Source organism: Osmerus eperlanus, chromosome 14 (assembly GCF_963692335.1).
Source record: "Osmerus eperlanus chromosome 14, fOsmEpe2.1, whole genome shotgun sequence".
NCBI classification, from domain to species: domain Eukaryota; kingdom Metazoa; phylum Chordata; class Actinopteri; order Osmeriformes; family Osmeridae; genus Osmerus; species Osmerus eperlanus.
The window spans coordinates 3,846,356-3,870,267 of NC_085031.1; the positions used below are offsets into that span (position 1 = coordinate 3,846,356).

Below are 23,912 nucleotides of genomic sequence, written 5' to 3' on the forward strand. Positions count from 1 at the left end.
GTGGCAGTGTCTCAACCATTACCACCTCTATGGGCATGGATGGAAGCCTGACGAAACAAACACACACACACACACCCCAGCAGGAGAGAGGGCAGAGAACTGGATGAGGTCTTTAGAGACTGCACGGGATGGAGGGATGAGGGAGAGGGGAGGAGGTGAGAGTGCACGGGACAGGGGGGCAGTGGAGCTATGAAACCAGAGACCAGAAACAAAGGGATGGGGGGGGGGAGGGAGGAGAGAAAGCGAGGTAGAATACGATTGGCGAAAAGGAGGGGCGCAGCAGTGGAGAGAGAAACCTGATGGAGGAAAGAAACCGCGTGAGGAAACATGTCAGACCAGTCGTGTTTTTGAATGTCAAACCACACTGTTGGCACACAGCTTCGATGGACTGTACATAATAAAACGTGGCTGCGTGCGGTACCGATGCTCAAAGGAGGGCAGGTGTGCATGTCAGTGTGTGTGCTGTGTTTGTATTTGTAAGTGAGCGCGCACGCGCGCGTGTAAGTGACATGCACTTGAAGGCGGATATGCCGTCGTTTTTTTTCTTTTTCTTTTCTTCTTTTGCCTATCTGTGCATGTGTGAAAAATATGTGGCGGTTAGGGAGGAGTTAGTGTGTGTGTGTGTGTGTGTATGTGTATGTGTTAGGCACGCAGGTGATGACATCACAGCAGTGCTGTCACGGCAGCAGCACCTGACAGATCGCGTGTGCTGGAGTGAGCATTCTATCCCGCCACGGCAAACCAGACCCCTCCTTTCACAAGGGAACAGGGGGCTAATGCACTCCGCCTCGCCCAAAGGGCCTGGGGGGGGGGGGGGGGGGGCACGTGTGTGTGTGTTGTCGTGTGCACGTGTTTGTGCGTCTGTGTGGCAGCGTGCGTGTCTGGGGAGCTTCTGCTGTGCTTACAGGATCACGCACGTCTGAATCGTCTGGTGAGATGGCACACAGTCAGAACATGTTTATCATCCCTCCCTTATGCTCACGCAACCCCCCCCCCCCCCCACACACACACACACACACACACACACACACACACACACACACACGTGCACACAAAACAAACAAACAAAACAAACACCACCCTTCCTCTGATACCAAAGACACTCAGGAGACTCGCACCGTCAACAAACAAAAAAAAACGACCAACACAACAAAACAATAGCTACATTTATTATGTAAGCTGGTCTCCCCAGGCCATGGACACTGACACAGAGAAACCGTGCTAAAAACCACGGCCGAGGGCATGACAGGCACCCGGGCGGCGCAGTGAGTTGTGGGTAATGTAGTGTTTGGAGAGGAGCGGTCGAAAGGCGCCCTTGTAGCCTCTGCGGCGTGTTGTGTTTGTCAGCCCTCCTGCGTGTACAAACAAACGACTTGAGGATACAAACTGTCACTCATTGCCCTTTCGCTGTCTCTCTCTCTCACTCTGTCTCTCTCTCTCACTCACTTTTTCTAGGATCACACAGAGTTTCTAAGGAACATGGAGAACACGTCGGTGGAGAGTTTGATACAAAAACTGGTGGAAAGCAAAGGAACGGGAAAGGAGAGGCCAGGTGAGACGAGCACACACAGACTATGAGAGGGATAAAGCTAGGTGCGTATGTACGTGTGTGCGTGTGACTACCTGTAACTCGGAGGGCTGTTCCTGGATCAGTTGGGAGAGGGAAGTGAGGAGAGTAGCATCCTCAGTGCAGTACTGGACCCAGCACCAGCCTCTGTACCTGCCCCAGTACAGGACCCAATGCTGGGTCCAGTACCAAGTCCTCGAGACTGTGTCCCTATGTCAGGCTTGTGAGTTTGAGGGGGATGGTATGGAGAGGGCTAATTAAAGCTGGTCAAGGCCCATCAGAACCAATCATACTAATCTCCTGGAGGTTGGGCTGAGCCACTGCATTCCAGCCACCATGTGACAGGGGAGGGATGGAGAGGGGCCAGGCTAAGCAGTCAGAACAGCCTCTTCTGGAGGTCAGGGTCTAACAACGAGTCTTGTGTAAACTTGGCCATGCCACAGTAATCAAGTAGCAAATCTCCAACTCTGTCTGTCTTTCTGTCTCTCTCTCTCTCTCTCTCCTCTCTCTCTCTCTCTCTCTCTCTCTCTCACTCACTCACTCACTCACTCACTCACTCACTCACTCACTCACTCACTCACACACACACACACACACACACACACACACACACACACTGTAGTGTTGTACGTGTTCTCTTAATTCAGCCATCTGGTATGGCCTGGCCTAAAGTGTATCCTGAGCCCTAGTGTACATTGGTCAGACTACATAGTGACTCTGCAATTCATTGACCCAGCTTTTCAACCACATTACTTCGGGTTTTGCAGTCAGAGGGCTGTACCCCTGTGTGTGTGTGAGTGTGTGCGCATACACATGCTCACCCTTCTGTCCAGACACAGTGCAAGGGCTTGCATTTGTTTTGACAGCCAAATTAATTGGGGCTAAAAACAGTTTGAGAATTCCTCCTCCTGTCGGCTGTTCAGAAGAGGTCACACTTGTGACCTCCGCCACGTCAGAACAATAACCCAGTCGTCCCATGATGACACTGCCACTCTGATGGCTGGAGAGAGAGAGAGAGAGAGAGAGAGAGAGAGAGAGAGAGAGAGAGAGAGAGAGAGAGAAGAGAGAGAGAGAGAGAGAGAGAGAGAGAGACAGAGAGAGAGACAGAGAGAGAGACAGAGACAGAGACAGAGACGAGACAGAGACAGAGACAGAGACAGAGACAGAGACAGAGACAGAGAGAGAGAGAGAGAGAGAGAGAGAGAGAATAAACTTTCTACCACGAGAAACAGTGACACTGGGGGTGTGGGTTTTTGGGGGAGGGAGGGGGGGGGTAGCACCGAGTGTTCACCGATATCCAGCTGAGCTGTCAACTGGCAGAGAGCCAGACACGCAACATCGCCCCGCCCCTCTTCCGCTCCCAGCGCCATGTGAAGCATATGCAATTTAAAAGAGCTTCCTGCTTTCATGCGTGACTGCATGCTCTCCTCTCTCTCTCTCTCTCTCTCTCTCTCTCTCTCTCTCTCTCTCTCGCTCTCTCTCTCTCTCTCCCTCTCTCACACACACACACACAGACATGGACGGAGAGAGGAGCAAAGAGAGGGAGAGCGAGGAAGAAACAGAACCCTCCTCTCACTGTGCCGCGTCCACCTCCGTCGCTGCCGTCCCAGCGCTCCCCGTCCGCGTTCGCATCGACGTACGACCGCTCCGCCCTGGTCCTCCCCAGTGCGTGTGAACAACACGTCCTGGACGACCGGGCCACGCCGTCAGCGCCGCTCCCCTGCCCTCGGAGCCCCGAGCTCCACCCTGGCTGCTGTTTTGGCCAGGGTCTCCTGAACTCTGGAGCAACTACAGACGTACACAAGTCTTACCTTCTGACATCTGTCATGTTGTAGTTACTTTTTTGGGGGGTTTTGGTGTTACTTTGTTTGGCAGCCACAGCGAGTCAAATCTGTGAGAGAAAACCCCAGGTCGGGTTTTTGCGCAGAGATTAGGATGACGTGAAGTGTTCCTTCATCGCAGTGTGCATGTTGCTGCTTTTCGTCAGTGCATGTTGGGTTTAGGGGGAGTGTTGTGTGTAAGATCACCACTCATTCTGTTCATCACTCTCTGGCTCTCATTCTTGCTTCTTCTCTCTCTCTCTCTTTCCGTCTTGTTGGCTCTGGCGAACATTGGTCTTGGCTGAGCATGGAGTGTGTGTGTGTGTGTGTGTTGTGACTGGAATGGGGCACACACTCGGCAATCGTGTGTATTCGCCGGCGGTAAAGAGGCCCAATATTTGCACAGTAGAGTCGATGGGTCATTGGTGCACTTCATCCACTACACTTGCCGTGATGCAGGCCTCTCGTGACTCGCCGCTTCCCTGCGCTTCAGGTCGACCTCCCAGCCCCCCCACCCCCCTCCCCTCCCCCCACCCCTCACAACAATGCTTCAGCTCTGCTCGCCACTGATGCTGTCTGTGCAGACTCACTGCCTCCGATGGCGTCTGCCGCCGTATACATTTGAGTCAAATATCGTTCGCTTTGTTTTTTTCAGGTCAAAGACATTTTTGTGCCACGGAAATATTGCTTGAGGCATTGCCTCCTCTCTCTCTCTTTTTCTCTCTCTTTAATTCTCTCTCTCTTTCATTCATTCATTCTCTCTCTCTCTCTCTCTCTCTCTCTCTCTCAGCGAACGGCCTGCCTGCCCCTTCCCTCCCGGTTGTGCATTAGCTTCTAAGACAACAAATGCAAAAGGAAAAGGCTCTAAAGGGCATTCGGAACATAGATCTGCTCTCTGCCAAGAATGCTCTGCATCTCTTTCACTGCAGTCACAGCATTGCCAGGACGCCCTGTCGGTCCGGTTGTAGTAACATAAATTGTCAACGGGAGAGGGGGGGGGGGGGGGGGAATATTTATTTGATCAATGGGTTGTTTTTGCATCCCCGATAGACTTTTGAATAACTCGCACACCTGCTGGGAGGCTGGGACTTAACCATGATCGTCTACTCCTTCTCCCTGGATGTGTTGGCTAGTTTAGTTGATGAGACAGTGGCTTCAGCTAATGGCTGTGTGCGATGGTGCTGGAGTTGTAATGAGCGGCGTAGCCAGAACCACCATCCCAAGAGGAGGTCATTGAAGGCGCACATTTATCCTAAGTGTTGCCTCTGGTTGTTCCCACGGCTTTGCAAGTGTGTGCGTGTGAGAGAGACAGAGAGAGGGAGAGAGAGTCTGTGAAGATGAGTGTGGGTTTTTGTGTGTGTCTTGAGGATGAGCGTGGTTTTTCTTCATGTGCGTGCGCCATGAAACCTCTCAGCCACAACCCGTTTGTAAATGCTTTTTGAGACCTTCTGGCGGACGACCATTCCAAGTGCTAGGACTCAGAGTTAAGCATGCATAATTGATGAGCAGTAAATTAAGCGTGAGCTTTGTTGTTTTTTGCAAGAGTTTTCTTTCTCTTTTTTTTCCTTAGGTCATTTATGCATATTTCTTTTTTCTTTTCTTCATGGAATAATCCGAGGCTGGTTAGGATCCGAATGATATCACGGTCATTAGTCTGAATTGATTAAGGTTGCTTTCAGATGTTAATCTAATCATTTTGATTATCGTTAAGCTTCGCCATCGTTGGTTCTGTCAAATTGTATGCGTGGCTGCAAGGGTGTGTGGGTGTGAATCAGTGTTTTGTAGCTGTTTGTGTGTAGTTGTGCGAGCGTGTGTTCAATATTGTGTGTGTAAATGTCTATGAGTGTGTGCACGTGTGGAAAATGGGAAAGCATTTTATCAGAATTAAAAGGGAGCTGTTGTGTGTGTGTGTGTGTGTGTGTCAAATCTTTTTCTCATAGTCAACAGACACACTTGACTCTGCGATTAACCCCATCTGCCCTCTGGGAACCGCCAGGGCCTTTCAGTGTCTGTACTTGTGCGTGTGCATATATGTGTGTACGTGTGTATGTGTCCACACTATCCTCCAAGAAGTGCGTCTGTGGTTTCATTTCTTTCAACAAAATAAGGGAGTGTGCATAACTTAGCAGAGGGTCGCTAACCCTTTCAGTTCAACGTGACTCAACCTGCTTTAAAATTGTGTTTTGTTTGCTTAGGGCCCATCGAGTTTGAGGAGTGCAACACAGCTATTGCCACGGAAGGTAAAACACACACACACACAATAAATTACATAGCACTTGAGTCAGACACTATAATCTGGAGATTGTGAATGAATAACATAACACGGCATGTTTTTTGGCCCGCTGTTAAAATATAGAATTCACAGATTAGTCGCTAACTTGTCAAATAGAAGTTTCTGGAGTCACTGGGTTAGGGAACATTTGTAACGGTGAGGTTATTGTTTGTTCACGTTCTTGCCGTTAGGAGCCAAACCCAGGAAGAGGAAGACTTTTGCTATCCCAGGACGCAGAAAAGACAAGGACACAGACTCCACGTGAGTGAACACAGTGTTGAGAAGTTCTGTTCCACAACTCTGTTGCTGTGATGTACAGACAAAAAGCCATATCCTTAGAACGATGAAATATATGATTGTGTACGTTTTTTATTTTGTTTATTTTGTCTCTCTCAGAGAATCCACTGAAGTTGAAGCTACTGTAAGTACATTTACATTTACGTGGAGTTTTTTTTACTCCAACCATAGAAATTTGAATGCAAAAACAGAGTTTACATTTGACGTTGTTTTCTGTTTTCAGATAACACTGTAATTGTTGTTTCTATGATCTAAGTACCTCTGTGGTAAATTCATACTTCTTGTATTTTGACATCCTACCCCTACAAACCCCCCCCCCCCTCTCTGTCTCATTTTTGTCTGGCTACAGAACGCTGCCAATGGAGTACCCCCAGGGTACAATGGGAACATAGACATCCAAAACGCTGTGAGAAAACAACACACACATACAGTATACATGTGGACACACTCAGTCAATCAGTCACTCTTTCTCTCACCCGCACACAAACAACTCCTCTCCTCGTTCTATATTAATGACAGGTTTTTCCCTCTCTCTTCCAGAATGTTCCCCAGGTTGACGAAGACGGTTTCTGTATCAGGCCCGAGGTCAATGAAAATGATATCCTTTTCTGTGCTCCTTTTGACCCACTTTGCCTCGCACGATACGTTCTTTATTCGTCTTCAACAAGAAATGTGAAACATGACTGTGCAGCTACAGTACGAGTGGTTGTTATGCATCGTGGAGAGTTGTTTTGCTCTTTCACTATTTCCTTTTTGAAGTGAACTCGTTCCTTTCGAGCATCTTTTGCGAGGCTGTGTTTGCGAGAACTGTAAACACAGGGAAAGTTCTGGTTTTCATTCCCGCATTAACAAACTAAAGACTCTAAACCCCAACAAGAACACAGTCCGGCCCTGTGTGGACCACATGTCCGACATATTCTCCCCTTGCCTTCAGCGTGTTCTGTGGTCGGTTCCGGTTCCTTAACCCCCCCCCCCTCCCCCGTGTGTCTACATGCCAAAGAGAACTCTTTCTACTCGTCAAGTGACTCCGAGGATGAGGACGAGCCCAAGAAGTTCCACGTGGAGATCAAGCCGGTGCAGCCCAACAACGGGACCATCCAGAGCCGTGCCACGATCGACGAGCTCAAGGCCTCCATTGGGAACATCAGCCTATCGCCCTCCGCCATGGTGTGTTAGTGCCCCACACACACACTCTCACACACGGGACACTTGTGTACTCGCTTACACACACCACACACACACACACAGATAAACAAAGTCATAAACATCACAAACCACTTACTTATACACAGCCATAGAAACGCATGTCCTCGCACACCCGTCACACACTTCCGTCCGAATATCCTGCCCACGCCGCCACGCGTCCGCGTACATGCCCGTGCCTAACACCGAACGCACGCACACATCCCCTGACACTCCCGTACACACTCCACAATCGCGCACGCACACACTCCTTGGCGCCGTACACCTGTAGATTTCCCCTTCTGAAGTCGCGCGGGGCAATTCCACAGTTTGTCTTTTTCCTGGAACACTAGAGGGCAACAGCAGACAGCCTATCCCCTGCTCGTCAGGCCTGGGAGAGCTCAACAGCTTTCTCAACCGCTCTTCTACAAAACCTCTGTGTGCTTTGGCCAGGTGTCTCGCACGGGCCTGCGTTGACAGAGGCCCAGCCACGAGAGCTAGCCCTTTGTGCTTGCATCATCATCATCATCTCAGGGTTAAAAAAAAGAATAATAATTACACGTTGTAGCGCGCGTGTTGAGACGGTATCAAGTGGAGCCGTAAATATCCGCGCAGGTAGCCGCTGGCGTGCTGTTAGCTGGCCGGGTGGTTTTAAACAGATTTCAAGGTGCGACAGGTGTGCAGTCGGAGCCGTCTCTTTAAATACCCAGGGCAAGACCTTGGTTTGGCTAAGTCCTCTTTTCTCAGAAAGGGGGATTCAGACACTCGCACACGCTGTTCTCTGTGTAGTCATTCCAGGCTTGGCGTATCGGAGCCCGGCAGCGCGCTGTATCCATGTTGACCTTTGACCTTCTGCCCAGAGCCGACCTCGTCTCCGACCACTTTGAGCGTGTGTGGGGGTGGGCGGGTGCTTTGATGTTACTTGTTGTCGCATACGCTCGGTGTATGGGCGGCAGTTGGGTGAGCCTCTCCTCTTTTTTCTCTTCACTCCATCCTTCCATCTTTATTGCACACGACACAACTGTCGCGTAAACTCTGCCATTTTTTTTTTTGCTTTTCCAATCAAGCCTTTTTTCCCCTCTCTTCCTATCTCTCTCACTCTCACTCTCTTCCACTTACTCTCTATCCTCTCTTCCTGCACTCCTCTCCACTACTTTCTGTGTTTTAATCAGCCTTTTTTCAATCTCAATATTTCTCTCTCTCTCTTTCCAACTCTTTTTTATTCATTCTTCCTCTCATGTTTTATACAATTTGACCTCAGGGTTTGGACATGACTTGTGTACAAGTATTTATGCACACTTTATGGGCCAAGTCAACCATTAGATTTGATGGAGTGTTCGGTAATGTTTTTTACAGATATGTTTTGAATAAGCTAACTATTTGTTTTAAACCAAATGAATCAACCTTGGCAAGTAGTCCAGGGTTTACACTGAATTTATTTAATTTGTGTTGAATCGTTTGAGAAAGTATCTACTGGAAAAACAATGTTTGGCTTTTCCAGGGCCTGAACCTCTCACTCTGTGCGTTACAAATGAGGATTGGTCGACGAGGACACAACTTAACCTCTCAAATATTTCCTCGTCCGAAACTACAAAAGAAAACACAAAAAGTTGTTTGTCTTCGTGGGTTCTATTATCATTTGGAAACCAGAAGATTCCATCCACAATGTTTTTCCTGTATTTTCCTGTTATTTCCACTTTCATGTTGACAGAAAAGTTCTGGGCTAAATGTTCCTGACTTAAAAAATGTAGGTGATGACGAAGGTTGCGTCATCTGGGGTGAATTATTGAACGCATGCCTCTCTCCTCTCTCTCCCCCTCCTTCTTTCTTTCTTTCCTTCTGGTTTCTTTTTCTCCGTCTCTTCCCGCCTGCTCCTGCTCGTTCCCCTGTGTGGCGGTGCTTTATTGAAACGCCGGTGGAAGTCGGGTGTGTGTGGGCCAGAGGAGAGCCGTAATTGAACCCATTTGCCGCTCGGTGCCTGTGGGACGAAACCGTGGCCCTCCCTGCTCCGCGGCCGCCTGACGCTTCGGTTACCTTCCCCAGCAGCTCTCCTGCCTGCTCCTCCCGCCCACTTCTCTTTTTCCTCTCCTTTCAAATTCTTATTTTTGTAACTTAAAAAAACAACAACACGATTTTTCTCTCCCTCTCTACTACGCTCTTCTCTTCCTACTTTTCTCTCGTTCTTCTTCTCTCTCTCTCTTCTCTTCCCCTTCTCCCCTTTGTGTGAGTCAAAACTTTATTGAGACAGATGTTCTCTGTGTCCATAGGGTCGGACACACAGGAGTACATATCTTGTGTGAGCCTGTGTGCCGCGTCAGATTGATGTCCTCAGCGGGCTCTGGTAGGGAGCCAGTGGAAGTGTCCGGGTCCCTCTCTGTTGGGCCTGATTCATCGCTGTGTGGAGGGGAGGGGAGGGGAGGGGAGGGGGAAAGGTCTCGTACTGCTGAATGTTTCACCCTAGGTTTAACGCCTGGTGTGTGTGTGTGTGTGTGTGTTTGTGTGTTGGTGTGTGAGAGAGAAAGGGAGAAAAAGAGAGAGAGAGAACAGTCTAATACGATGATTAACTGTCTCTTAAACTCTGAAGTGTAAAATGCACCCTCCCCTCAGGGAACAGTTAATAATATAGTTTTCAACATCGTTTCAAAACATCAGGGTTTTTTTTTACGCCCCTTGTACTGTCAGTCCACATAGTTAAACATAGCTTGTTGTTGCTGTTCGAGTGGTCATACAGCTCATCTGGTTGAATTGTAGACAAACTGACTGTGTGCTCTCAGCCTCTCCACTGTGTGGAGATGTGAAGGGGCTGTGTTTCTGGGGAGCAGGGAAGTTCACAGCTTGTCCCATGTGTGTGTCCGCTGGAATTAATTAATGTCTGTTTGTGTTTTCAGAGTCAGATTCGGAGGAATCAATCCAGTGAGTATTTTCCTTGTCTCTCTCTGTGTGTGTGTGTGTGTGTGTGCGTGTGCGCGCGCGTGTGTGTGTGTGTGTGGGCGCGCTTGTGTGTACTGTATTTGCACTATATCTGTGTGACTCTAAAAGGAGCTGCCATTTAGATGTCTTCTTTTTTTTCTCTCTCTAATGCCCGGATTGCTTTTTGAAGAAGTTCATTTTTGCATTCTCGCCAAAATCAACATGGCCCAAACGAGAGCCAAACTCGGCTACTTTTATTTATTTATTTTGATTTGTTTCCATGTTTGCGTATGTAGACATGTCATCTTATAAGCTATAAGTAAGATTAATTGCTTAATTGCCTGTTTTTATTTTGCATGTCGACCATGTTTTGCTGTTTCTTTTTCCCCATGCATTTTGGCTGGGTCTACGGAATAGAAGTTTCATTTCTGCTAAAGAGCCTGATAAACATCCCAGGCTGTCAGAGAAATTAGACATAAATACACCAAATCCCACCTTGTATAGAGAGTATTTACCATAACTATCTCTTCAAATTAACCCCCAAAGTGTATTCAATAACTATGTGAAAAAAGATATTGATTGATATTGAGTTTACACCCTGATAGGAACTTCTTGGTCAGCCGAGTTTATATTGACCAGTTCAGTTTATATTCAGAATTCAGTTATAACAGTAATAATGTATTCATTCAGCATTTAGTATATATTGATACTTTTATTCAATGATCAAGTAATGGGTAGAGGTTACATTGATACGACTTTATAGGCTGAGTTGAGATTGATAGTTGTGTGTTCTACATGGGTTCGGGGGGGTCAGCAGGGTTCGCCCCCCGCAGAATAGGCTCAGTCCCTAAGGCTCAGGTACCAGGTGAGTAGCTCCCTGTCTGTCAGTCAGTCTGACCCTGCACTAGCCCCCGCACTCTTTCTCTCACACACACACACACACACACCACACACATACACACTCACTCCCTGTGCTACGACCTCACCTCAGCCCAGGCTGTAAGCCCTGGCACAGCTCCCTGTGCGCTCACACACACACAAACACACACACACACACACAAACAGAGCGTACTAACACCCGCTAACCTACAGCAAGCTAACGCAGAGCCTCAATGCTATCAGCACTGGCACCATGGCAGCACAGATAACCCACCATGCCGTGAGGCAGCAGGGGCCGGGGAAGGGGCCGGTGAAGGGGCCGGGGAAGGGGCCGGGGGGTCTTGGTAGAGCTCTTGGAAAACTAATTCACGGAATCCTCGGTTTGAATCGTGAATAGGATGGTGTGATTTCCAGGATTAGCACCTGTTCTGTGATTTGCTCCGGTGGCCAGGCTCTCTAAACACTCCGGCCAGAGACACTCACAGAGGTGGACCGCGGCCTGGCTCTGTTAGCGTGGGGTCTCTCTCTCCGGAGTGTGTGCCTGGATGTTGAGAGTGAACCTCTACCTGAGTGGATGTGTTTGGTTGCGAGTGTGTGCGGACGTGTGAACGGATCTGCGTGTGTGAGCGTTGAGTGCGTGCAAACGTGTGTGTAAGTGTTTTCTTCGGGGTCACATGGGGAAGGTGAGTGTGTGTGTGTGTATACAGGGTTTAATTTGTGTGTTCTCTACTCTGGTCCAGGTGATGAGCTGGGAAAGACCAGGATGCCAACATCTTATAATGAGTAAGTAGAGGAGGACCCTCCCACTGTCTCACGGCAGACAGAATCCTGCTGCCTAGTGCACATGCCACAATGACTTTGTTTGTATGACAGTAGCCTTTTATTTCATCCCTTGTTTCTCTCTCTTTCTCTGTTATCTCAGCAGCAGACTGACCAACAGTGACCTGCTGTCGCTGGATCCGTTTGGCCCCTCCCCTGGAGCCGGCTCCTCCCCCTCCGTCGCCTCATCTGCAGGTAACATGCTCTTTCTCTCCCCCCCTCACCCCCTTCCGGTCCCTCTCTCTCTCTTGTCTCTCCCTTTCTCCCCGGTGTCTCTCTGTCTTCCCTCTGACCAGTCAGTTGGAAGTCTACTCTCTCAGGTCTGTCTCAGATGGGGCCGGTGACCCCTGCAGTGAACCCTACACTCCACTTTAGGCAGTTAGACTGGTAGCCATTTTTATCTCGTTCTGCAGTCTGGTTCCGATCCATTTAACCCAGTTTACACAGCAGAAGTATTCCCGGAACCAGACTCGAATCAAACATTTCATGAACGTTTCAACATTGGGATTCTGTCTGTGATTCGTTGAGCTTTCCGTTTTTTTTCTTCGTTTTTTTGTTTGTCTGCTCATATTGTAATGTATAGTTTCATTCAACTTCCCTTGTATGCCATGGTGGATTTTCCTTTTTTTTTCTTTTTTTAATCTGTATTTTACACTTCACCCACCCCCCACCCCCCCGTTCTCTTCACGCGCTCTCCCTTTATCTCCATCCAGGCCATAAACACGTGTGTGTGAACGTTTATAGTGTTGAACTTCAGTTTGGTGGAGGGGGAGGGGGGAGCCCTGTGTGTGCATCGCCAGTGATTAAACAGGCTGACGTTATCCCTGACCCTTTGGCTCGGCTAATCGTAATCCACTGTTAATTGGCACCTAGTTGAGGTCAAGGGGCCGTACGTAAGGCCCACTGGCACGTCTGTTGTCAAACACTGTCTTGTTACTGTCAGAGGTCTGGGATTACCAGTCAAAAGAGCAGCGTTAAAGTGCCCCTAGTTAAGATGCAGCTAGAGGACTTAGAACCTGCATCTGACCTGCTAAGTCTCTGTGTGTACAATGGAGGCAGGTATTAGCAGTGCCGAACACACACACACACAGACACAACACTTCTCAACAGGCCCGGCCTCAACGCTCCACAACATTAATCTGCCGGCCGCCTTTCTTTCGAGAGGTGTGAAAGAAAAGATTAGAGATTAGGTTATTCGAGGCCTTTTCCGAGCTCTCGTTCACCTGTGGAGGATTTCTGTTTTGTTTGACGTTTTTTTTTTTTGGCTGTTGGTTTATTTGTCTTGTTTTGTGTTGACCCCTGCTTTCCTCTCTTTCGCCCCCCCCCGCTCTTCGTTAGACCTCGCTTCCCTTTTCCTCCCCGCTCCTCCTTCTCCGTGTCTCCATCCGAACGACTTAGATGTCTCTCTCCCAGGAGAGCCAGGTAAAGAGTGTGCGCCTCGCCTCTTTTGGATGGAGGTCATCGCGACCTATGATTTTGTCTTCCTAGCGTTTTCTTTTATTTAACCCTTCGTTAGCCGCTGTACACGTGCCAGCCACGTTGTAATTGTTTTTTATTGTGGTAGATGTGGGATGTGCAAAGTACTTAGTTCAGTATGTGAGTGCTGTAGTCTAACTTTGTGTGTGACTGAAAACCCTCAAAATGAGAGGGGGTGTGTGCATTCGTGCATGCATGCGTGTGTGTGTGTGTCTACCTCTAAATCAAGGGTCCTCTCAGACGGAAGTAATGCACATTTATTACTGACTGGCTTTAGCCGCAAATATGTCTGGTATTCTTGGCCTGACCTGGAGCAGGGGTTGCCTAATATTGCCTTGAGATTGCATTGGATTAAGTGAATGATTTAACACCTTTCTCAAAGCAAAATTGCATCTGAAAGTGTCCATTACGCTGAAACCATTTTACTGTATAACAGAAGTCTCCACCTTTTTATAGGTCATTGTTCAGGTTTACTTGTATTTTACAACAAGGAAATGTCATTTTAATTTCAGCAAGTAACTGATTCAGTGAGGTGTTAAATATGCTTTTTAAGTTGATGGATATAATTATGCTTAAAGTTCAAAGTAGGCTTTTAATCTGTGTATCTGTTTACCTTTCTGTTTAGTCATGGTGACATTGCTAATGATGTACTTAGTCCTACTCTCTGTTGTGTGCTTATCACTGCTCTGGCCTCTCCAGCGCCCCCTCCAGCTGAGGTGGTGTCAGAGCAAGAGCTCTCCCCCCACATTGCTCAAAGCCTGCAGCAGCCCAACATTGGTGCCTCTCCCCTCCAATCCTCGGCCACCTCCACCTCTCCCTGGGACTCCCTGGATGAACCCTTCCTGGGGCTGAGGCCCATCCCAGCCAGGGCCCATAGCGCCCCCCTCACCAGGCCCATGGAGCCCCTGGAACCCTCCCAGAGCCCAGCACTAGTCCCAACCCGGGCCACAGCCACCCAGCCTCAGAGTGCAGACGCCTTCTCCTCCGTCTCCTGGTCCAAGAGCCAGTGGATCGCCTTCAATGATGACTTTGTGCCATTACGCCGCCAGACCATTAGCGGTGGGGGGGTGAGGGACCCCCCCAGGCCCCAGTCCATCCCCCCCACCTTTCCTCCCTCGGGGAGGCCACCCCGCTTCTTCTCTGACGACCCCGCCGACCCCTACAACAGGGTGTCTCTGGGCAGTGGGGCAAAGGTTAGGTTAGGGGAGCCAAACAGCACCACCGGTGACCAGGATATCTACGCTCCACTGGCAGCAGCTACAATCAGCCAGATCACCAACGGTAACAAGCAGCATGGGAGTTGCTGCACTTGCAATGTTTGCCTTTGTGAAGTTGTTCATTTCTATTTTATTTATTTATTAATTAATTTTATTTTAAAATCTTATTTTTATTTTTTATTTTTATTAAAGCTTTTACCTTTGCATAATTTCTGTTATGGTTGAATAATTGTTTTGTTTATTTTGGCGTTTATTTCAATATCCTGGGTAAACTTATTACCCACAAATATTTCTTAATTTCTGTTATATTTCTTTTGAATACAGTTTTCCATTTGTGCATGTTTGAAATGTTAATGCATGTTTGTTTTTTTGTTTGTTGGAATGACTCTGATTGGAGTGACTCAGCAATTCTTTGACTAGTCAGCAGGTTAAACTGATGTGTCATTCCATAGGGCATCGAGGAACACCTCATTATAGAGTGTACAGCAGGCCATATTTTCCTTTTTTTCTGCCTCTGCTTCGACTCTATTTAAATGGTTCCTTGCCTCTGTGCTGCTGTTCACCTGTGACTGATCCTCCCCACCCCACAGTGCCTGTCCCCAACCGCCCCACCACCCCCCTGGCTGCTGGAGCCCTGGTGCCCCCCCCTAGACCCTCGTCCAGGCCCAAGCTGCCCACCAGCAAGCTCACTGGCATCAATGAGATTGTGAGTATCTGTCTGATCTCAGCACTGCAATCCAAATAAACTTGTATATGTGTCATATGTGACTACTAATAATTCGCTACACCTATGTGTCAAGTGGACGTATCAACCCATTGGGCAAGAGCTTCCTCTTTCAGCTCAGTGTGAAACACCTTTGCAAGATTAGCTGTACAGTCGCTAGGTCCGCTGACAACTGAATCACTCATCCGATCCATCCACCCCATTTGTTTATGTTGTTGTTGACCAATCAGGTGCGGCCGTTTAGCCCGCCCAAGGCGACGTCCAACGCCAGCCCACCTCCGGCACCGCTGGCTCGGGCAGAGAGCTCCTCCTCTCTGTCCTCCAACGCCTCTCTGAGCGCGAGCAACACGCCCACAGTGGGTAAGGACACGCCCCCACCCCAGGACGCCGCAGTCCTCTCTTCCTCCTCGTTCTGTCGTTCTTCCTTTTAATGGTGTGTCTGCGATTCCGTTCTTCCCCTTCTCCCCCCCCCCTTCTCCTCCTCTTCCTAGGGCCGGAGCGTGCCCTCGCTCCCTCGTCCTCCTCTCCAGGCCCGGAGCTCCTCCTCTCCCTCTCTCCCTTCCTCCTCCTCAGTCAGAGTGAGTCCCCCCCCCCCTTCTTTCCCTCTTCCGTTCCTTCCTTCCTTCCTTCCGCGCGACTTCCTCCACCCTAACTTCCTGTCCTCCACTTGCAACGCGCATACCGCTCCCACCTCCTTCTCCAGAGTTCGCGTGTCACACGACGCCCCGGGGCGGTGTGTCCTTGGTAGCTCTTGCATTGTGACCCGTGTGTGTGTGTGTGATCGAAGGAGGCTGGAGGGGGATGCTAGTCTCAGTGTTTGGGGTGACTCTTGGCAGTGTGTGTCCTCCTCTTATCTCCCAGCTGGCATCGTGTCACCTCATTTTGACTCTCTGTGGGTTGTGGTGTCTTGTCCCTGTCTGGGTGCTTCTGGTGTGGCCGCCGTAGAGGACGATGGCTTCATAGCCAAGCTGCCCACCTTTGAGAAGCGCTGTGAAACGCCCGCAGGTAGGAAACGAAAGGGGGTGGTTAATGAGGCCGGACACTGCCCTCTCTGTGTGACGCACTAATACCAGCCACCCGGATTGGCTGTCGGCTTTGCAGACGTTTGACATGTGATTGTGGTTGGTCCGTCAGTATGTGTCTCTCCCTGGGTCAACGGCATGGGTGTATCTTCATTAATCCTGGATGATGGAATGGAGGTGTAATATTAGCAGTTGTTCCGTCTTGAATGAACAATTCTTGCTCAAATAATCCTTGTATTTTAATTGGTTCAAAAGCCTAAATGACCTGACTACTCATGCACTTTAATCCCAAACAACAAGCATTTTATTCCAAGAAGCATGTTTCTACAGAACTGTACCTTGTGTCTTTTACCTTCAGAATTGTACATTCTAACTGTGTCTTGTTACCCTCACACCCTCACAACACATTTTGATTTCTTGTTTTTAATAATATTAACAAAAACTTCAAAACTGAAATAATTGTATGTTTCCATCACTTTATCTTGTTCTTTATCTCTCTGTCTCTCTCTGTCTCTCTCTCTGTCTCTCTCTCTGTCTCCCTGCCTCTCTCTGTCTCTCTCTCTCTGTCTCCCTGCCTCTCTCAGGGACATCTCGCGGACCCAGCCCGGTGACCCTGGCTTCCCAGGATGCTTTGCCCATCGCTGTGGCCTTCACAGAATCTGTTAATGCCTACTTCAAAGGAGCTGATCCTACTAAGTGAGTCTCACATGACCTCCTGCAGCTACCCCCAGCCTGGGCCTGCACACACACACACACACACACACACACACACACGCACACAGCCAGACATGTTTGTATATGCATACACACACACACACACCCAGGCATGCGTGCAGAAACACACACACACTACACACTCTGAGAGGGAGCTAGCTGCTTGCACACAATTTCCCCAAACCGCAGACACGCACATAGGTATTAGCATTTTAGCACTCACCGTTGCTCATGCTGCAATGTATCGTGCAAACAAGCACTACGCTTCATGTCCCAAATGACCCCCCCCCCTCTTAACAGTTCACACTGTTGTCTCACACACGCATGGGAGGGGTGTGTGTGTGTGTGAGTCTCCTCTCCCTGCGTGTGGAATGTTTTAGATTTGCTTTATGCCGACACCATTCTTTCAGAGCGGATAACCCACACGGGGTAGATTATAGTCTGGGGCAGAGAAAACATATACCCCTTTATTGGTTAACTGCTGTTAAATTGCTGCTGTGCAAAAGTCTTATTTTTGCAGGGATTAGCCAATGGAACATTTCATAAGCAATGTAGTGGACACAGAGGCAGAGTTGGGGCTCACGCTAAAACCACACAATCAGTTTAGACTACACTGGGCCTGGCCTAGACTGGTCTGGTCCTGGGCTAGAATGGGCCTTGGTTAAATGGGGCTGGTACTGGTCTAGACTGGACTTGTACTGGTCTGCTTTGGGCTAGACTGGGCCTGGGTTAGATTGGTTGAACACTGGGCCAGACACTCTTCCAAACAGTAGTAATAGTATTAAATAAGAGACTTACATCAGGCAATGTTATGATGGTTAATTCTTACAATAAAAAAAAAAAGATGACTTCTAGTTTGGACAAACATCGAGGTGAATCAGTTCACTTTACACGGTCAAATCAGCTGTATTGACCCAGTGTTTGAGTGGTCATGAGGGCCGTGTCTGTGTCTCAGGTGCATAGTGAAGATCACCGGAGACATGACGCTCTCCTTCCCCATGGGCATCATGAAGGTGTTCACCACCAACCCCTCCCCCACCGTGCTCACCTTCAAACTGAGGAACACCAGAAAGCTGGAGCAGATCCTGCCCAATCAGCAGCTACTATACAGGTGAGTGGCCAGGTCAGGGATGAGTGCGTCATATGTCTATGGTCAGTTGGTGAACTACAGTGCAGACGAGCAACCAATCGACTTCTACGTCTTCCGTGACTAGACAGTTGCGTGAATATAAAGTTTGTGTTTTTGTTCAAGCTGGGTGTTCAGGGTCAGATTCTGATTGGTTGACAAGACTACTTCCTGCACGTCTTCTTCTCTTTCTCCAACTACAAATAATGGCGAAAAACACCCCCAAAAATATATTTTTAAAAAGACAGAGAAGAATTTATTACAGTCTTGTGGGGAGGAATCAGGGGGGGGGGAGTCTTAGAGGGGGGAGGAAATTCGATTAGGATCGTCTGTAAACCTGTCATTACTCCCGGGGTGAAGTGTTTTTCCATCCGTCGTCAGCCGTCAGGGTCTCGACTGGCCGTGTCCCGCTAACCTCCCGCCCCTCGAACGCAACACACGGTGTTGCTGGGATAACAGTCACATCATGACGACTCAGTCAGGCGCGCACGTGTTCCTATCCAAACACACACGCACTCTTACTCAGTCGGCCGTCCTAGCAGTTGGACCACTTGTTCATTCGATAAACAGGTCGACAACAAAAGGCCCGATGCGTAAACAGACTCTGACCTATTGGGAAGACGTGTTTTAAACAAAGACCTGACACGGCGGTTTTTCTTTTGACCGTTTTCCTCTCCTCTAAAGGAGAAGGGCCTCTCTCCCTACCCCTCAACTTCTCCCTCTTTTTCTCCTCATCCCCTCATCCCCTCTGCTCCTCTTCTCGCTTGGCTTCCACTGAGGTTACCCGGAGACCACATGGCTTGACTAATTGAATCAAACGGAATTCATGATTTAATAGCTGGGTGGCAATAAAAGGGTCATTCTTTCCGAGCTATTGGAGCTGCACACACATAGCCGAGGGCTATGAATAATTGAGTCTCTGATAGTTTTCCCTCTGTCCGAGCGTGTGTGTGTGTGTGTGTGTGTGTGTGTGTGTGTGTGTGTGTGTGTGTGTGTGTGTGTGAGTGTGTGAGTGTGTGAGTGTGTGAGTGTGTGAGTGTGTGAGTGTGTGAGTGTGTGAGTGTGTGAGTGTGTGAGTGTGTGAGTGTGTGAGTGTGTGAGTGAGTGAGTGAGAGGGGGAGGGGGAGGGGGAGGGGGAGGGGGAGGGGGAGAGATTGCAGAGGAGATGGTGCTTTTTTTGGTTCACTTTGTGCTGATGTCTTTACGACCTTTTGTAAAATGGTTTGGTTTCCTCTTTTCCAACAACGTTGTAACTCCCAAAGGCATTAAAACAAGTGTGTGTGCGTGTGTGTTGGATCCAGCGACCCCTCACAGAGCGACTCCAACACCAAGGACTTCTGGTTCAACATGCCGGCCCTGACATCGTACCTAAGGAAGTCCTCAGAGCAGAACCCCACAGCCTCCTACTACAACGTCGACATCCTCAAGTACCAGGTCAGATCCACACCTCAACATGACCACAACCACACCAGAGTCTGCACTGGATGTGACCTTGATTCCACCTGGGTGGTGGGAAAAAAAACTGCAAAAGAAAACATGGATGACAGGATATGTTAGTTGCATGCTCGTCTTAAGTAACCTGGTCTAAGCCGACAAAGAGTAGCACTTAGAGTCTTGCGGCCAGTTAAAGTAATAGATAACTATTTGGTAAGTTATTGCTGTGTCTTTGATTCGAGTACCAGCTGCATTCATGGAGCTGAACCACTGGATTCATAGCCTTTCAGTGAAAAATGAATCAAGTGCACCCAAAGTACTTAATGGTATAATGGTACTCTGATTTTCCCAGGTGGTGTCCAATGGTATCCAGTCCACCCCTCTGAACCTTGCGGTGTACTGGAAGTGCACGGCCACCACCACCGACCTGCGCCTCGACTACCGCTACAACCCGGAGTCCATGACTTGCCCCGGCACGCTCACCAACCTCCAGGTCCTAGTGCCCGTAGATGGAGGGGTCACCAGCATGCAAGCTCTGCCCAACGCCATCTGGTGAGACAGAAAGAGCCTCTGGTCAGGATCCTTACAGAGAGGGTTGACACAGATCAAGGGAGCCATTTTAGATTCCGGGACTGACTCATCGTTTCATGTTTTCCACAGGAACACAGAGCAGCAGAAATCGTTATGGAAGCTGAGCGATATCTCTGACAATGAAGGTAATTCATATAATGGCTGAATGAATGAATGACGCACATTTATGTCTCACAACAAATATTTTGGTATGTGAATAAGACATTAAAACAAAAAGTGTGTGTGTGTGTGTGTGTGACCCTGTAGGCTCGGGGTCTCTCAGGGCTAAGTTTGAGCTTTCCGATGGCCCCTCCACCCCCTCCACCCTGGCGGTTCAGTTCATGAGCGAGGGGAGCACCCTCTCAGGGGTGGACATGGAGCTGCCCGGCTCTGGATACCGCCTCTCCCTCAATAAAAAGCGGTTTGCCACAGGTATTTTGGAACGCATGGAAATGGCTTTTGAAACATGCTTTTTTTTTGTTTATCGTAAAACAGACAAAGAGAGCGGCCGACAAAAATGTGTTTGTGTAGAAACACGAGGTTAGAATGGGACTAATGTGAGCTTCTTGTGTGCCTCGTTGCAGGGCGCTACATGGCAGACTGCTGAGACAAACCTGGACTCCCTTGAGCACAACGGCTTCTATACAACTAGGGTTAGGGTTAGTAACTAAGTTACTTTGTTTTACTTTCACACGTTCTCACTTTCTGTCCTGTTTTCGGATGAAGGATGAAGGCGGAATCTTGGGGGAGTTTGGGACAGGCCTTGACTCTCTGGAACCATCCGTGCATTTTCAGGCCAGGTTCCCCTTCCCCTCCCCTTGGTTAGAGAGAAGACTACAGGAACACCGCACTGGGTATGCAACACTGTTTCGAATTTAAAAGAAAGAAATGAACAGACAGAACTAATGTGGAGTTGTCAGCAAATGTAAAGTAATGAGATGGGTCTGATGCTTTCTGACCTGTTCTGACTTTTATAAAGTCAGATATGTAGTATGTGTTGTATAGGTAACATAATGTATGGATTATATATAAATCTATGTTATATCTAAAAAGAAAAAAAATGAAAGAAAAAAATCTGCACTAACAATCTCTACTTTCTGTAATTCATCGAAGCTCGAACACAGAAAAGATGATATGAACGTAAACTACTCGCATTTCTTTTTTCATCCATTCTTCCATCTCTCTCCACTGTAAATGCAATTGCTGATTGCTTTAATTTACCAGACTGAACTCTTTATTTTTGCCTTGTCATCTTTTCTGGTTTCCTTCTTATCCGATCATGTGCAATGAAGCGATTAAGTGAATAAGCTGTCTCAAACTACAACTCAGTCCTCTCTCAACCATCTATGGCTCAAACCTTGATACGTTGTCATTGTGTTGTCGATTTTAACAAGTACTCTGATACAAAAGCAAAAAATGACTACTAAACTGACCTCAGTGCCTGTTTGAACTGTGGACGATTCTGTGGAGAAATGTGCCTACAGCTTTTTCTCTTTTCTCTTTTGTATGCAAAAGCACAGTCAAAAAATAAAGCACCAATCTTGAGCCAGTTAATATAAAAACCTTTTTTTTTCGGATACCGAAGGGAAAAATCCTGTCTTACGAATTTTATCTAAACCCAAAGGCCTTTGTCTTCCAGAGAGGTTTGGCCCAGTAGAATCTCTCCAAACCTCGTAGCTGCCTTTTGCGATGACGATGTTTCGGTGTCTTTTCTATCAATATAAAATCTTTTAAAAATTGTATTCAATACTTGAGTTAGTCAAATATCCAGTGGAGTCAAAACGAGGCCAAATCATTAAGTTCTTGAAATGCCTTAAACAGACCTGAAGCCAACAGGTGTTGACAACTTTGAGGAGATATTCCTCAGTTGTCTGTACTGCCAAATGTGGTACTTGATTCTGACCTAAGACACAATAGTTAGAGATGACTTATTGCCTTATTCCAACTGAAAATCAGCAGTAAAGAGACTTGCTCCTCTTAGAGAAACCTTATTTACCAGTCAGTCAAACAGGGCTTTATCTGCCTCTTTTCATCCAAAGCCTTTATTGTGAAATTCACATCCACATGATTAGAATATGCAGTCACTAATTGGATCTGTAGTACCTAGTAACAATGACTGGTGTTGCTAATTGGCTAATGAAAAGGGGTTTGCAGGTGCTACGCCAGGAAGTAGCCTACAATACCTACTGTGTCTAGTCATGGTTTGGTACTATTCCATCAGCAGGCAAAGGATCCCTCAAGTGTATGATGACTGTGTGATTCTCACATGGTTTACTAGACATTAATCAAATCTAGTATGAGAATAAATGATAAAAACACGTTTGTGAAGATTCTTTATCGAAAGGCCTTCCTGTTCTAAGGGCAGTTGGAAACTGTCCAGGCATCCGGCCTTGTGTCTTTATGTCTGATTCACTGATGCATTAATGAAACAACAAAAGTTATTATTGTTAACAATGTTGTAAAACAATGGTTGTATGTAAAACATGGTTGTTTTCTACACAGTACTTGGCACAAATATCTTGTAATATGAACCTTTTGCATTGCTATTTTAGTGGTCTTTTTAATCGTATGCTTTTAATTCAAGAATAATTGTAGCCTGATGGAGACTAGACCTTCAGCCAGAAGTGCATCCAGGTGATAACTTTAGATGGGGTGCCCTTTCAGAACAGTCCAAGTATCTCGCCATCTCATAAATGCTGTATTTCACTCCGTCACTCAACCAAATAATGCAAGGTAGCCCAAAACGAAAACGAAATAGAATACAATACTTTTTTTTTTTTATCATAAAGTACATATCAAATCTGGATTATTTGTGGGAATCTCCTAAAGTGACTGTTGTAAATTCTTTCCAACTATCTCTATGAAGTCACTGAGACCTCCTACAGAACCACAATGGACCTGAATGCAATGTAAAGCAAGCTGGTTCTTGCTGTCTCATAACACAACACTCAATGAAATTGTCCAAGGCATTTTTGTCACCTTTTTTTGTATGTTTGTCGAAAGGAGAATAAAAAGAGCAAATTCAGCGTAAATGATTCTCATAAAATGTACATTTTTACCGATATCTCAGCCACTTTTCGTTTTCACTTTATGATTTCTCAATGTGCCTGTATTAAATGTGTAATATATGAATATATACAAATATATAAAAATGACTACTTAATGGATGGTCTCGTGTGCTTTTTTAAATTTGAAATGTTAAAATTTTACTTGATTATGATGACATTTCACTGGATTACGCAATCTGAGTAGGCAGAATTGCAATTACAAAAAAGGCCTGCTCTTTAATCAGTGTCTTAAGATACTTATTCTGGTTACGGTTTTAGGCCTATATGTGTCATATGTGTCCACTAATGAGCACTTGAAGATTCATATATTCAGTAGGCCTAATCTATCTAAAATATTTTTGGAGCACTTGTATAACAACACGCTTTGAGCTATGTACTACGCAATACGGAGAGAGGTAGTGAAGGGTTTCGGTCAACAGAATGATTTCCGGGTCGTCAGATTCTGTACTTTGGCTGGATCGTGTTCGGAGAGGAGAGAGGAGACAGGCTCTGAAGTCAATAAGCGTGCGCAGGCTAAGTACCTTGTTAGTTGCAGCGCTGTGTTACAGTCATGGCAATTTCTCCTCCGAACAAATGCAGGAGGAGTGAGTTTTTACCTACTGACCTCGCAGAGACCTCGTTATGTTCATCTCACTGCATCTCCCGCTCACAGACATGGCGAGCAAGCAGAATTCCCCAAGAGTTTTAAGCAAACAAGCAACAGGTTATGACAATATACTTTTCCTTTATGATTTTAGGGAGGACATAACATGATGGGGAATATATAGGTTTACTGAACTCTCAGATCATGTGAGGGAGTGTCTCTGGTAGGCCTT

The 23,912-nt window shown here is 47.4% G+C and overlaps 1 protein-coding gene across 8 annotated transcripts in view; it reads left to right on the forward strand.

The window, feature by feature from the left end:
• Positions 1-21,262, forward strand: part of fcho2 (FCH and mu domain containing endocytic adaptor 2) — a 39,932-nt gene extending 18,670 nt beyond the window's left edge. The window contains exons 8-31 of one of the 8 annotated variants that reach the window (XM_062478955.1): positions 1,456-1,552; positions 5,583-5,627; positions 5,851-5,920; positions 6,056-6,080; positions 6,306-6,362; positions 6,497-6,554; positions 6,948-7,123; positions 10,027-10,051; positions 10,848-10,913; positions 11,668-11,710; positions 11,850-11,941; positions 13,085-13,168; positions 13,922-14,503; positions 15,030-15,145; positions 15,394-15,523; positions 15,655-15,741; positions 16,109-16,168; positions 16,770-16,881; positions 17,855-18,010; positions 19,327-19,459; positions 19,812-20,011; positions 20,120-20,175; positions 20,297-20,461; positions 20,614-21,262. In XM_062478955.1, coding sequence (XP_062334939.1) covers positions 1,456-1,552; positions 5,583-5,627; positions 5,851-5,920; positions 6,056-6,080; positions 6,306-6,362; positions 6,497-6,554; positions 6,948-7,123; positions 10,027-10,051; positions 10,848-10,913; positions 11,668-11,710; positions 11,850-11,941; positions 13,085-13,168; positions 13,922-14,503; positions 15,030-15,145; positions 15,394-15,523; positions 15,655-15,741; positions 16,109-16,168; positions 16,770-16,881; positions 17,855-18,010; positions 19,327-19,459; positions 19,812-20,011; positions 20,120-20,175; positions 20,297-20,461; positions 20,614-20,636 — 2,658 coding nt within the window. In that variant the 3' untranslated portion in view covers positions 20,637-21,262. Of the gene's footprint in view, positions 1-1,455; positions 1,553-5,582; positions 5,628-5,850; positions 5,921-6,055; positions 6,081-6,305; positions 6,363-6,496; positions 6,555-6,947; positions 7,124-10,026; positions 10,052-10,847; positions 10,914-11,661; positions 11,711-11,849; positions 11,942-13,084; positions 13,169-13,921; positions 14,504-15,029; positions 15,146-15,393; positions 15,524-15,654; positions 15,742-16,108; positions 16,169-16,769; positions 16,882-17,854; positions 18,011-19,326; positions 19,460-19,811; positions 20,012-20,119; positions 20,176-20,296; positions 20,462-20,613 lie in introns of all 8 variants that reach the window. The other 7 variants (XM_062478956.1, XM_062478957.1, XM_062478959.1 and 4 more) reach the window with 7 other exon arrangements.
• Positions 21,263-23,912: the final 2,650 nt, after the last annotated feature.